The 13,518-nt window shown below is 44.4% G+C and overlaps 1 protein-coding gene across 1 annotated transcript in view; it reads right to left on the bottom strand.

Annotated features, from left to right (window-relative positions):
- Nucleotides 1-12,533, bottom strand: part of Hsdl2 (hydroxysteroid dehydrogenase like 2) — a 35,142-nt gene extending 22,609 nt beyond the window's left edge. Inside the window, exons 1-4 of the mRNA NM_001025697.1 lie at nucleotides 12,402-12,533; nucleotides 3,980-4,143; nucleotides 2,995-3,093; nucleotides 1,598-1,712 (exon numbers count right to left, since the gene is read on the bottom strand). Of these exons, the coding sequence (NP_001020868.1) occupies nucleotides 1,598-1,712; nucleotides 2,995-3,093; nucleotides 3,980-4,143; nucleotides 12,402-12,418 (395 nt within the window). The 5' untranslated portion in view covers nucleotides 12,419-12,533. The remainder of the gene's footprint in view (nucleotides 1-1,597; nucleotides 1,713-2,994; nucleotides 3,094-3,979; nucleotides 4,144-12,401) is intronic.
- Nucleotides 12,534-13,518: the final 985 nt, after the last annotated feature.

Here is a 13,518-nt window from a genome sequence, read left to right as displayed (position 1 = left end):
AAAATTGCAGCAGATTCAAACCTCCCTGAGTGTGTTGTGTCTGTCTGTCATTGCACCGAACCTGTGCCTTCCTGAGTACCAGAGCCCTGCTTCTCCCACAATGTCCTCTGTCTGAGTGGTCTGTGGCAGTTGATTACTGTTTTTTTGTTTTGCTTTTTTTTTTTTTTAAAGATGTACTTATTTATTATATATAAGTACACCGTCCGTAGCTGTCTTCAGATACACCAGAAGAGGGCATCAGATCTCATTACAGATCCCGTGTGGTTGCTGGGACTTGAACTCAGGACCTCTGAAAGAGCAGTCAGTGCTCTTAACCACTGAGCCATCTCTCCAGCCTCCATTATTAGTATTATTAACTATTATTTCCAAATACAAAACTCTGTTACCAATTCCAACATTTTTCCTTCTTTTTGGTTTTTTGAACAGGTTTTTTGCTATGTTACTGTGGCTGTTTTACAACTCATTCTGTAGACTAGGCTGCCTTGAACTCAGTGATGCGCCTGCCTCTGCCTTCCAAGTACTGGGATCCGAGTCGAGTACCACCATGCCTGACACCTTCAGCATATTTTTAACTTTACACATCAAATACAATCAATGCCTCCTCAGAGTTTTTGTGTAAGTTGTCTTTCTCTCCCAAGGGTGTTTCACTTTTGCGTGGCCGAAATGAGAACCGGCAAACTATAGCTAATTGCCATTAAAACTGAAATTGAACCCAACCAATCAATAAATCAGGAAAAACTGAGTCCGTTCTGGCAATAAGACCAAACTTCGCCCTCAGAGGAAGGAGCGCCTCTCTCTCACTTACGTTGAAAGCATCTATTGGACAAGACCTTACCAGCTTGCTCTGCTAGTGAGCTGTGCCATCCACATTACAAACCCATCCCACTTTTCACAAAAACAAGCTCTGTCTTATACATCGTATTGAAAACGCCCAGCACAGCACTTAGGTATTGTGCTGGCTAGTTTTATGTTAACTTAGCACAAGCTAAAGTCATCTGAGAGGAGGGAACCTGAGTTAAGAAAATGCCTCCACAGATCAGGAGGTAGGCAAGCCTGGAGTGCATGTTCTTAATTAGTGACTGATGTGGAAGAACCTAGTCCACTGTGGGCAGTGCCACCTCTGGGCTGGTGGTCTTAGTTCTGTAAGAAAGACTGATAAAGCCAGTAAGCAGCACTCTCCATGGCCTCTGAATCACTTCCTGCCTCCATATTCTTTTTTTTTTTCCTTTTCTTTTTTTTTTTCGGAGCTGAGGACCGAACCCAGGGCCTTGCGCTTCCTAGGTAAGCGCTCTACCACTGAGCTAAATCCCCAGCCCCAACCCTCTTTGAGTTCTTGTACTGACTTCCTTCAATGATGGAGTACGATGTACAAGTGTAAGCCAAATAAACTCTTTTGGTCCAACTTGCTTTTGGTAATGGTGTTTCATAACAGACATGGGGCCCTAATTAGGACAGATACTAATATTATTAGCTTAATCAGAGAGGTAAATATGCCAGCTAGCTTTTAAACTGCTGTTTGATCCCCCTCTGTTTCTAAGTAGTAAGTTCTCTGAGAACACATCGGGACTTCCTTCCCCATGTTCCTACTGTGACTCACGTAAGGTAGGTGCCCCTGGTGTTCACGCTCATCATCAAGTCCACTCTCTTTGTCGGAGTTTCCAATGTGTTGGTCAGGCTAATAGCACTGGCATTGTTCACCAAAATATCAATTCCTGTTACCAAAGGAAACACTTTCATTTTAATGCAAGTCAGAGTTTTTATCCTTATCTCTATTCTTCTCTTCCCTCCCCTCTCCCTATCATATACACAAAGCATTTCCTTTGTATGGTTGACCCCTCAGTTGATTCACAAACACACAGATACACACACATAAAATCATATAGGTCTATAACACACACACACACACACACACACACACACACACAGATATAATTAGACTCTATGACTGATCAATATACCGATGCAGACTCAGTAACTCTTTCAAAACAGCAGCTTCTGATTTTCATCGTCATGGGCACAGTGGGGATACAGCCAATTACAGGGCTCCAAGAAAAGCTGCAAGGAGGCTGAGTCCTTACAAGTTGTAGCTTCAACCCTTATGTACCAATCTGCTCTCCCAGGACCCTGGGGCCAAACCCTCTCTAGTACTCCTCAGGACCCATGCCCTATGCAAGCACTCTAGTCTCCCTCTCCACAAGGCTCCCGTTTCTTTTTTTTTTTTTTTTTTTTTTGGTTCTTTTTTTTTTCCGGAGCTGGGGACCGAACCCAGGGCCTTGCACTTCCTAGGCAAGCGCTCTACCACTGAGCTAAATCCCCAACCCTAGGCTCCCGTTTCATAAAGGGAAGGGCTCGTTTCTGGTCTTAGAAACTGGGGAAAGAGAATGATCTTGAGTTTCAAATCCCAAACAGAAATACACACACACACCCCTAAAATAATCCCAATTTCTGTGTACTCTATCCAGTTTCTGTGTAAATGTGATATATCTTGTTTTAGATAAGATTAAATGAAAACATCACTGAAAAGGTAAAAGTTCTCTACTTCAGTGAAAATACTGCTATGCAGAGGGCGCTAATTAGCTCTAGGATGGGAACAGCTGTTTGTGACTTGCTACATACCAGTCTGCTTCAGTGAGTTATGTACCCCAAACTGTAGGTGGCAAGAGAGAGGAAGAGACTACAGCCTGGTGACCTTCCCTGCACGCTCACTGCTCTGATGTCGCGTCTAACTGGGCCTGGTTTATGAGACAGTTACACAGGGAAGCAGGGAGAGGAGAAGAGCACAAATGCGGTCAGGTACTACCCGTGGTTTCCGGCATCAACCGGAAGTTCTTCCTTCTATATTTTATCAGGTACTACCCGTGGTTTCCGGCATCAACCGGAAGTTCTTCCATCTATATTTTATCAGGTACTACCCGTGGTTTCCGGCATCAACCGGAAGTTCTTCCATCTATATTTTATCAATGTCAAGTGACTCTGTCAGAATCAAGGGCCTACCTCCAAATCTCTCCACAGCTTTCTCCACTGCACTGTTGATTTGCTGCTCGTCCCTCACGTCAACAACACATGGCAAGGCCTTCCCTCCAGCTGCTTCAACTAAAGAGAAGCAAACGAAAAGCATTCAAGGATTTAGAATTACACCTTCATTCTAACGTCACCATAGTAAAAAGAGAAGGTTCCCCTTTCCAGAGAAATAGAGATAAATTACAAGGTCTTAGAACCACAACAGACTGACTAAATAGAGCTTCAGACCAGCTCGGGCTCTGCAGGAACCAGGAACAAACAGTGTACATACATACACACAGGCTTTTGCTACTGTGCACAAAATACACCTAAAAACAACTGGCATGTTCACCCGGCTCTACCTCAGCTGTCTCCTCTTCACTTCCAGTCTACCTCCAGCTCCCACAGTGCTGGGAATGCGACCCAGGCCTTTCTATCTCCAACTTACAGTCCCAGCCCTAAGATATGATTTAATTAGGCTCTCTCTCATATTGCTCAAGAGGCTAGAGGTGAAAAGTAATCAGAACTCCCTCTCTCACATAATAAAATAAATAGTTCTTTAAATGTACCTTTTTTTTTTTTTTTTTTTTTTGGTCTATGTAATCTTGGTTGGTCTGGTTCTCACTCTGTAACCAGGCTGGCCTGGGACTCACAGATATCCACCTGCCCTTGCCTCCAGAGTGCTGGAATTATTTCTTTTGTTTATTTTAATGTACATGTACATGCCATAGCATGCGTGTTGAGGTTGGAGGACAATTTGCAAAAGCCATTTTTTCCTACCGTGTGGGTTTAGGAACCTAACTCAGGTTGTCGGGCTCGGCAGCAAAATCCTTTCTTTACCCTCTGGCCCATCTCGCTGGCCCTAGGTGCAGCTATTTTTAGAGTAACTTTCAAAGAGCTTACACTAAACTCTACAGGGAATTATGTATTGAAGCCACTGTGAGGGCAGCCCGTATGAAATGTTGGTGGTCACACTCACTTTCTTCGGCAGCCGTGTAGATAGTGCCAAGGAGTTTCGGGTGCCTTTGGGTGGTCTTTGCAGCAATGACGATGTTGGCTCCATCCTTTGCTGCTTTCAGGGCAATAGCTTTGCCGATGCCTCGGCTCGCCCCTGTGATAAAGACTGTGCATCCCGCTAGCTTCCTAAACAGAGCAAAGGTGACCTATCAGAAACGTCGCTGTTTTACTTATACCAGCTCACACGCACTTTCATGATTTCCTCTATACCTCCACCCACTATGTTGCCACTGTACATGACTGATAAATTCTTTATGACAACTGCAGTTGGCCAATCTTACTGAGATCTACAAACAAAATCTGCTCAAATACAGAGTAAATCTTAAGGAGAAGATATGTAAGGTTTTTTTTCCATAGAAAAAGTATTAAGAAGGCTGTGTGGTGTATAGGATGTATGTGTGTAGGGGATGCATGTACTAAGTGGATGCGCAGAGAGCAGAGGAGGACCAGGTCCCCTTCTCTAATCATTCTCCAACCCAAGCCTCCTGAGGCAGGGTCTCTAGTGAGCCTGCAGCTAGGCTGTTCCTAGCCTACAGCGAGGGAGCTAGCTGTGGCCTTAAGGATCCCACTCCTACCCATGACAGGGCTATCAAGTGTGTCAGGGTTACAAGTTAGTATGCCCACGTCCAGCTTTCCTTACAGAGGAGCTGGGGATGCAGCCCTGAGACAAGCACACAGGCCAGCCTTGATCCTCTAACCCTACTGCTTCTTTCTGCCTTCCATGTGCTAGGATGACAGGACTTACCACCATGCCTGTTAGCACTTGATCTTTTAAAAAAATTCTCTAAAAATAGTAGCTAGAGTGGAAAAATCCCAAATGTGGATCAATTAATGAGTGGATAGATTGAGTGGTTGACCCTCAAAGTGGAATAGTGCTCAGAAATGAAATGGAATGAATTACTAGGATATACTACGGTATGGATAAAGGGTCTAAAAGTAAGCAGTCACACACGTCACGTTATCAAGACTCAATTACACGGATAGAACAGGCAGACCCATAGAGACTTGAGATCAGCAGCTCCTGGAGCAGGAATGGGAGGGTTTGGAAGTTGACAGCTCAGGTAGAAGCTTCTTTCTGGGCTGACAAAAGTTTTAAAATGCAAGGAAGTGGTAGCATATACCTTTAATCCCAGTGCTCAGGAGGCAGAGGCAGGTGAATCTCTGAATTTGAGGCCAGCCTGTCTACAGAAGTCCAGGTCAGCCACGATACAGAGAGAAACGCTGTCTTGAAGAAAAAAAAAGGTTTTATACTGGGTGTGGTGGGTGTGGTGACAGTATTTTCTGTGCAGACAGAGCCACAGACTTACTACTGTACAGATTACATCTCAGTAAAGCTGTTAAACAAGCCTAAAGGAGCAAGAATAGGCTGACTAGAAATGGCCCTGATCCAAATATCCTGCCATCCCTACATCTCATTTCATTCTGAGGCAGTTGGAATGAGACGGCCCCATAGGCTCATAGGGACTGGCACTATTGGTAAGCGTGGCCTCACTGGAGTAGATGTGGCCTCACTGGAGTAGATGTGGCCTCACTGGAGGAGGTGTGGCCTTTCTGGAAGAAGTGTGTCACTGTGGGTGGACTTTGAGGTCTCAGAAGCTCAAGCCAGGCCTAGCGTGTCCCATTCTCTTCCGGTCAATCCAGATGTAGAGCTCTCAGCCCTCCTCCAGCACCATGTCTACCAGCAAGTGGCCATCCTTGCCACGATGGACTGAACCTCTGAAACTATAATTAAATGTTTTCCTTTATAAGAGTTGCCATGGTCATGGTGTCTCTTCACAGCAACAGATACCCAAACTGGTACACCTTCCATCTTAACTTTCAATGTTCTACCTACTCTGCTGTTAGATGACAATAAGGTAGGCGACTTGGTTAACAAAGGCACAGAAGGTCCCTGCTGGTTTCGCTGAGGTAGACAATCAGTGTAGGTGCAGGCAGAGGTGGTTTTGAAATATGGAACAAACATGTCTTAGTTACTTTTCTATTGCTGTGATAAAATACCATGTCAAAGCAGCTGGTAGAAGACAAAGGGTTTATTTGGTTTTATTGTGCCAGAGGGAGAAACTCCATCACCATCCCAGCAGGGATGGAGAGGCCGCAGGCAGGCCTGCTGAACAGGAAGCTGGGAAGCCACTTCTTAGCTTCGAACAGGAAGCGGAGAGCTCGGAGTGGGGCCAGTGGATTGGCTTTGAGGCTTCACACTTCTTCCACACCACCAGTGAACCTGCTCCTTACGCACTGGTTTCTGGTCCCACTAGTCTGGTAATGCCTTTCAAGGGCAATGAGGGGTGCTGGAGAGTTGGCTCAGTAATTAACAGCGCTAAGTGTTCTATCAGAGGACTAGAAATTGGATCCCTAGACCCACTTCAGGCAGCTCAAGAATGCATGTAACTCAAATAACCCTACTCCCCATTCTGACCTCTGTAGGATACACAGCCACAGAAACCCAGCTACACACACATAAAATTAAATTAAAGATGTTTTAAATTAATGAAGAGTCTATTTGGGCTTCCAGTTTGAGGGGATTCACGGCAGGGAAGGCATGGTGGTGGGAAAGGGAGGTGGCTGGTCACAGTGTGACTGCACACAGTGTGACTGCAGCGACAAACTCTGAGGCCAATTTACTACTCTTCCTCCCCCTTTTTGCTTAGTTCAGGGCTCCTCCCCCTTTTTGCTTAGTTCAGGCCCCAGCCCGTGCTCTGGTGCTTCTCGTCGTACTGAGGGTGGGCCTTCCATCTTCAGGTCAGCCCCTCAGACATACCCAGAGGCGTGCCACCTAGGTGATTCTAAAGCCAATCATAATTGAAATGGGGGAAGGGGTAGGGTGCTGCTGAAATGTCTCTCCCTTCACATACCAAACACCATAGCTTATATGACACTGTTATGGATAGATGGAAATCTCAAAGGTGACCACAAATTCTGGGACACTCCTTCCATCAAGAAAATGAGCATATTTTCTCCTCCCTGAATTCTGGTTTGTCTAAATTTTGTTGACCAAAAGACTGTGATAGAAGTGCCATCCAACTCTTAGACTGCCAAGCCATAGGACATAACACAGATGGCTGTGCTGGCTGATTGTAAGTTAACTAGACATCAGGCACACTTAGGAAGAGGAAGCCTCAGTTGAGAAAGTGCCCCCTCTTTCTCAATACCGCTTCTGGGCTCGTGGTCCAGGGTGCTACAGGAAAGCATGGTGAGCAAGCCAGACAACAGCCCTCTGCCATGGCTTCTGCTCCCTCCTGTTCCTGCCTGGAATCCCTGCCTGACTCCCCTCAGTGATGGGCTGTGCTGCACTGAAATGAACCCTTTCCTCCTGGAGTAGACGCTGGTCAATGGTACTTTATAACAGAGACAAGAACTTTAACTGTGACAACGGTTTCTGCTACCTCCCTTTAAGAAGCCAGATACGCAAAGTGACTGCACGGCTAAATTATAAGGCATGTGCGAGTGTGTGTAGGGGAGGACAAGCCGTGTGGTGAGACGTGTGTTCATACATTTGACCTTGGCATACTGTACAAGAGGTAGAAAACTCCAAGTATCCCAAGAATTGTGAATAAGTTGTTTTAATCCTGTGAACTTGGGGTACTTTATTATACAATAGATAAATGAAACATACACTCAAGTCCAGTTTTGCCAAGCAATGCTAGAAGTTACTTTAGCTTTTTATGCAGAAAACTGTATCATCTACATATGATGACAGCCTCCTTTATTTCAGTCCAATTCACATACTTTCTCCTTTCTGATACTTACTTTACTTTAGCCAAAGTGTTCCCAAATAGAATACTGAAATACAAGAGTATAAGACAATCAAACATAGGGGTTGGGGATTTAGCTCAGTGGTAGAGCACCTGCCTAGCAAGCACAAGGCCCTGGGTTCGGTCCCCAGCTCCGAAAAAAAAAAAAAAAGAAAAAAAAAAAAAAGACAATCAAACGTTGTCAGACATGGGAGTGCCTGCCTTTAAGCCTAGTATTTGAGAGGCAGGGGACAGAGGAAGGTAGATCTCTGTAAATTCTAGACCAGCCTGGTCTATATAGCAAGTTCCAAGCCAAGCAGAACAAACAGGGCATGTTTTACTGTGTATGAAGCCCTAGGTGTTTGATAATTAGTACCATACAGGAAATAAAAACCAGCTAGTTTAGACATGTGGCAATAAAAACTCCTTGCTGGCATGGTTACATGCCTGGAATCCTAGCTCTCAGAAGTTAAGGCAGAGTTAAAAAAAGAAAATTCAAGGCCAGTGTGGGATATACAGTAAGTTCCAGGCTGGGTTAGAGACTCCACCTGAAAGAAAGACATAAAGAGAGAGAGGAAGAAGGGAGAGAGATGGGGAGGAGGGAGGGAAGAGAAGGAAAAGGAGGACAGAGAAATCCCCACCATTGAGATTTCAGATAATGAAATCTATATACTGACAGAGGTATGGGTCTTCTAAATGAGGACAAGGGCCCGGGAGCCGGATGGGAAAATATAAAAAGAATGTCATCTCCTATCAAAAGTCAGAACGAAGATCCTGTCTATTCTGTTAATAAGAGAACAACACAAGGCAGATCTGTAGAGGCCTGAGGGAGATGGCTCAGTCAGTGAAGAGCTTGCCACACAAGCATCCAGATCTCAATTCCATACCTCACACCTACATACAAAGCTAGCTGTGGTAGTGCACACTGCAAGAGAGATCGTTGTGAGTTCAAGGCCAGTCTACTTATCCAGTCCCAGGCTAGCAGTGAGACCCTGAATAAAAAAATGTACACACACACACACACACACACACACACACACACACAAGCACACCACACGCACACGCGCACACACACACAACTAAAGAGATGTTTAGAAGCCAGAGAGATGGTTCAGAGGTTAAAGAGCTCTGTGCTCTTGCAGAGGATCAGAGTCAATCCTGGGCACCCACACCAGACAGCTCATAATCATCCATTATTCTAGCTCTAGGAGACCTGACACCCTCTTATAGCCTCCAAGAGCACTGAACACTCATGATACACACACATGAAAATAAAAACAATATACAAATACAGAGATGTTTAATGTTAAGTCGTCATGTGAAAATGTCTGACAACTACTGACTTGCAGGGCTTGTCCCTTTGCCTGGTATCCAGCTGGACTGAATCCCAGTAGGATAAAGGGCATACTCCTCATCCAGAGTCCAGGGCATTGGAAGCAGGAGTGGCAAAGGCAGCCAGATCTAAGAAGACCCTCTCATGTGAGGATCAGAAGACCAATGGCAAGGGTGTTCTCCTCAACGTCACTGGCAGGTAGCCAGGGCTCGCAAATGCAGAGACAGTCCAGACTTTGATTTACTAAGTCCCTCTCAAAATTAGAGGAAATGGGATGGAAAATGTAACCACTAAAAAAGAAAATAATTAAAAATATAGGCAAGCAAGTCTCAAGCTCTAGTTTCAAAATCTAGATATCCAAGAATAGAAAAGAAGCGTCTAAAGCATAACCTAAAAGGAAAGAATTGGCTTTTCTGGATTTTAAAGGTTTATAAAGCTAGAGTGATTTAAATTACTTGATTCTAATACACGAGTAGACAGAGTAGGTAACACAGGACAGAGTCTAGAAACAGATCCCTATGTACATGAAATCTTCATTTATGACAGTGGTACAAATAGAAAAAAAGAAAAAAGAATGGTCAGGTCAATGTGGTTGAGATGGTGGGGAAGCCATCTGAGTAAAGCGAAGTGGGCTTCCTAACTTATTTCCTAGGCCAAAATAAATCTCAGGTGGTTGAGAAAAGATGAATACAGTACATATGTGTACACATTCACCATAAAGTATGAAATGTTTACTAAGAGTATAAAAGTAAGGGCCAGGGGTGGGTCGCTCAGGAGAACGAGTCTAAAGCAGGCAAGTTCAGTGTCCAGCATCATGAAATAAGTAAATAAGACCGTGTAAGACTGTAAGAGATCAGACAGAGAGGTTGGGGATTTAGCTCAGTGGTAGAGCGCTTGCCTAGCAAGCACAAGGCCCTGGGTTCGGTCCCCAGCTCCAAAAAAAAAAAAAAAGAGATCAGACAGAATACCACCCTGAACAACAGATCTTAGTGTGGCACGCCACAGAAACAATCAAGTCTTAGAGAACAGACCGATGACTCTGACTCCGTTTATTCATGCTCTCTGAGTCCCGTAGTCAAAGCCAAATGCTATGAGAAAACTCAAAAAGGAGGACTTGTGAATCACAATAAAGAATGAAATTTCTCAAATAAGTGCGCAAGTTCTCAGAGGTCAGACAAAAATCTTGGTGGTGCCAGCTCTGTTGGGGCCGAGAGGCTGAAAGGGTGCTTCCCTAAACATGAGCCCTGGACTCTGTCCCAGGTCTCACAACACAATGACAGAAACACCTCGCTGGTTAAACCAGGTCAGTGAAAAGACACAGCAATGGCTTTAAACCACCCTGTCTCAGTCCCTGCAGAGCTGACGCTTTGGACTGGACAGGGGCTGTTTACTGCTTGTAAGAAGTTGACATCCACCTAGGGCCTTCGCCACTCAGCACTCCCTTTCAACTCAGTCTTCTCAGATATCGTCAAATGTCTTCTGGAGTCACCTTCGTGAGTGAAGAAAATAATACAAATTTTAACTATAATAAAGAGCCCTCTCACCCTGCCACTGGATTTGTGTTACCAAATACTTTATTTACTTAATCTGTAGTAGAACTATTTTAATTACTCTTGTTATGTAAACTATTTTAATATCTGTAGAAGTCAGTTCACTTCATTTGTTTTGTATTTTTTTTTCTTTCTGACTATTCTCAAGTCTTCAGTTTTTCAAACTTTGGAACCTGAGACTGGCTAGATTGGATTCAGTACTCTCAATCATGCTTTTGACGGTGCAATTCCTTTGGTGGTGAATATCTGTCTGTCTTACAATATCAAAATTTTAAAAAAAATTCTCTCGGTTCTAGCAATTTCACTTTCAAGAATTTATCCTAGATGGTACATTTATCCTATGTTTAAACAAACACATAGAGGGATAAGAAAGCCAGGCAAGGTGGCACAGACCTTTCATCCCAGCCCCTGGGAGGCAAAGGCAGGCAAATGTCTGTGAGTTCAAGACCAACCTGGTCTATAACCAGTTCAAAGACAGCCAGGGTTACACTCAATTCAAACCAAAACAAAACAAAAGAATAATAATGGAAGCAAAGATGAAATAAAAACACCACCAACAAAAAGATACCAAAACAGCTGGAAATGATTCAGAATCTAACATTAGGGAACAGGTCTTCAATAATAATTTGCAACCATTAAAGAGGACAAGGTCAGGCTCATGGCAGGAGGAACTCCCTGAGTTCAAGATCAGCCTGGTCTACAGAGAGTTCCAGGATAGTTAGGTCACAGACAAACCCTGTCTCAAAAAATAACAAAAAACAAAACAAAAAACAAAAACAAAAACAAAAACAAAACAAGAGAACAAGGACAGGCTGCATGTTCTGGAAGCCTAAGAATACCCCAAGACATGTCAGGTAAAAACAGCAAACCCAAAACGGAGTTTGCTACTATTTTCTAAAACGACGTTGTCCCTGTAAGTTATACAAAATATGTTGATAAGTGCAAAGAATACAAATAGAAGAAAACTGGATTTTTAAATAGACATATCTTTTTGAACGATTTAATGTTTTAGCTGTCTATACATGTCAAACTAACTACAGAATGAACTTACTTGTCCCTGCGCTGAAGATACTCAAACTTTATAGAACATAGTGGATCTACCTGAGTTTAGCAGGAACTAAGGGCAAAAAGAAATGGGAAGAACATTATTTAATGGGTATTTGTTTTAATTTTGTAAAATCCTAGTGACTGGCTGCACAAATATGTCAATAAATAAATAATTGGGCTTGAAATCAATAGATCCTTCTGACCCTGCCTCTGAGTGCTGGAATTAAAAGGTGTCACCGCACCTGGCTAGGCTGGGGTAAAAACACTTCATTTTTAAGTAAAACAAACAAACCATCAAACATAAAAATCCTTTAACTCGCTATTAACTTGAAAAGCGTTTCAAAACACGATTCTTTATTTTTAAATCTACAATCAAGCATATAGACAAACAGAAAATCTGAAGTCATTGTCCCAAGTGAACTTTCACCTAGAAGCTGAAAGCAACATTGTCACCAGGCCAAACTGACGACGGGGAACACCTACCCTCGTAACCTTTCCCTGTGAGGTATCTGACACCGCTGCCCCCTGTAATGTACAACTTTTTGAGTCCCTATAGTACACAACTTTGGGGTCCCGTGCACGCGCAGGTCTCAGCAACTCTATCTTTTCGCGAGCCGGAGTTCCAGAGCGCGCGGCAGTTTCACCGATCCCCTCCGCGCCCTCTGGGTAGCGCGGGCGACCTGCGGACTAGTCCTTAAACCCAACCTATCCCCGTCCTCTTACCCGGTGTTGGGCAGCATGACCTTCGCAGTTCAGTGAACTTGGTGGCAGTGGAACAGCAGCGACCTGTGAGTGACAGGAGAACCTTCCCTCCGCATTTAGCCGCGCCCCCGGCCCCGCCCCGAGACCCGCTCGGGAACCCGCCCTCCTACAAGACAGAGATCCTACAAGACAGAGACCCTACAAGACGGTGTGCGCCTGCGCACACCGGGCGCTGGGCGGGTCTTCCCGCAGTTCCACAAACGACACCCAGGAAACCAACGCCCTGCGCAGGCGCTTTGGAAGACACCTCCGCCCCGCCCCTTTCCCGGGTCCGTCGATGACAATCAGTTTCGCCTGTGGGCCACTGGCGTGTCTAGAGCATCAGTACTACGTAGGCTTTTCCTTGCTTGCCTAAGTTCGGCGCGTCGCCGGCTCCGGGCCAGCAGGATGGCCGATTGAGGGGCGCTCCGAGGACTGCCTTGAGGGTGCTGGGCGTCGTTTTCCCCGGTCTATCCCCGAGCCAAGGCTCTCGCTCCGAAGAACACTTGTAGACATCTGAAAAATGCTTTTGCGTAAGCCGGTAATCGTCGCATTTTCGCTGCCACTGAATCTGAACCTAGCCTGACCTCCAGTGTCTGGAGACAGTCAATGAGCTTCTGGAAGAGATCTTTGCAAAGGTCTCCCACAAGAATTCATCATATATTTGGGCCACAGAAATCAAATTTGGAGAAGGAATCCTCAGTCCTGGAATGAATGCTGGAATGAGGTCGATTCTGGGATTCAGTTTCGTTCTTGGAGTTACACCTAATTGAGCTACCCTGGAAATGAAATTGTTTTGTATTTCGTAGCGGTAGAAAAAGATGTTAAAGAGGTTGTTATCTAAAGCCTAGTTCATAAAAATAAGACATATGTACGCTCCTATTTGCCAAATCCTGGATCTTTTGAAAGAGCAGCAACCAGTGCTTTTAACCACGGAACAATCTCTCTAGCCCTAAATTAAATCTTCAAATTAAAAATCATGTATTATTAACCTGTGGCTATCAAACTATTAATTATTATTAACCTGCGGCTGTTTACTCTTTTATCACCTTAACTATCATCTATTGACGTGTGTGAGTTTGTGACCTACGATAATGAT

This window comes from Rattus norvegicus, chromosome 5, assembly GCF_021556685.1.
Source record: "Rattus norvegicus strain SHRSP/BbbUtx chromosome 5, alternate assembly SHRSP_T2T, whole genome shotgun sequence".
NCBI classification, from domain to species: domain Eukaryota; kingdom Metazoa; phylum Chordata; class Mammalia; order Rodentia; family Muridae; genus Rattus; species Rattus norvegicus.
The sequence above is the reverse complement of the archived record's forward strand: the minus strand, read 5'-3'. Positions and strand labels throughout refer to the sequence as shown.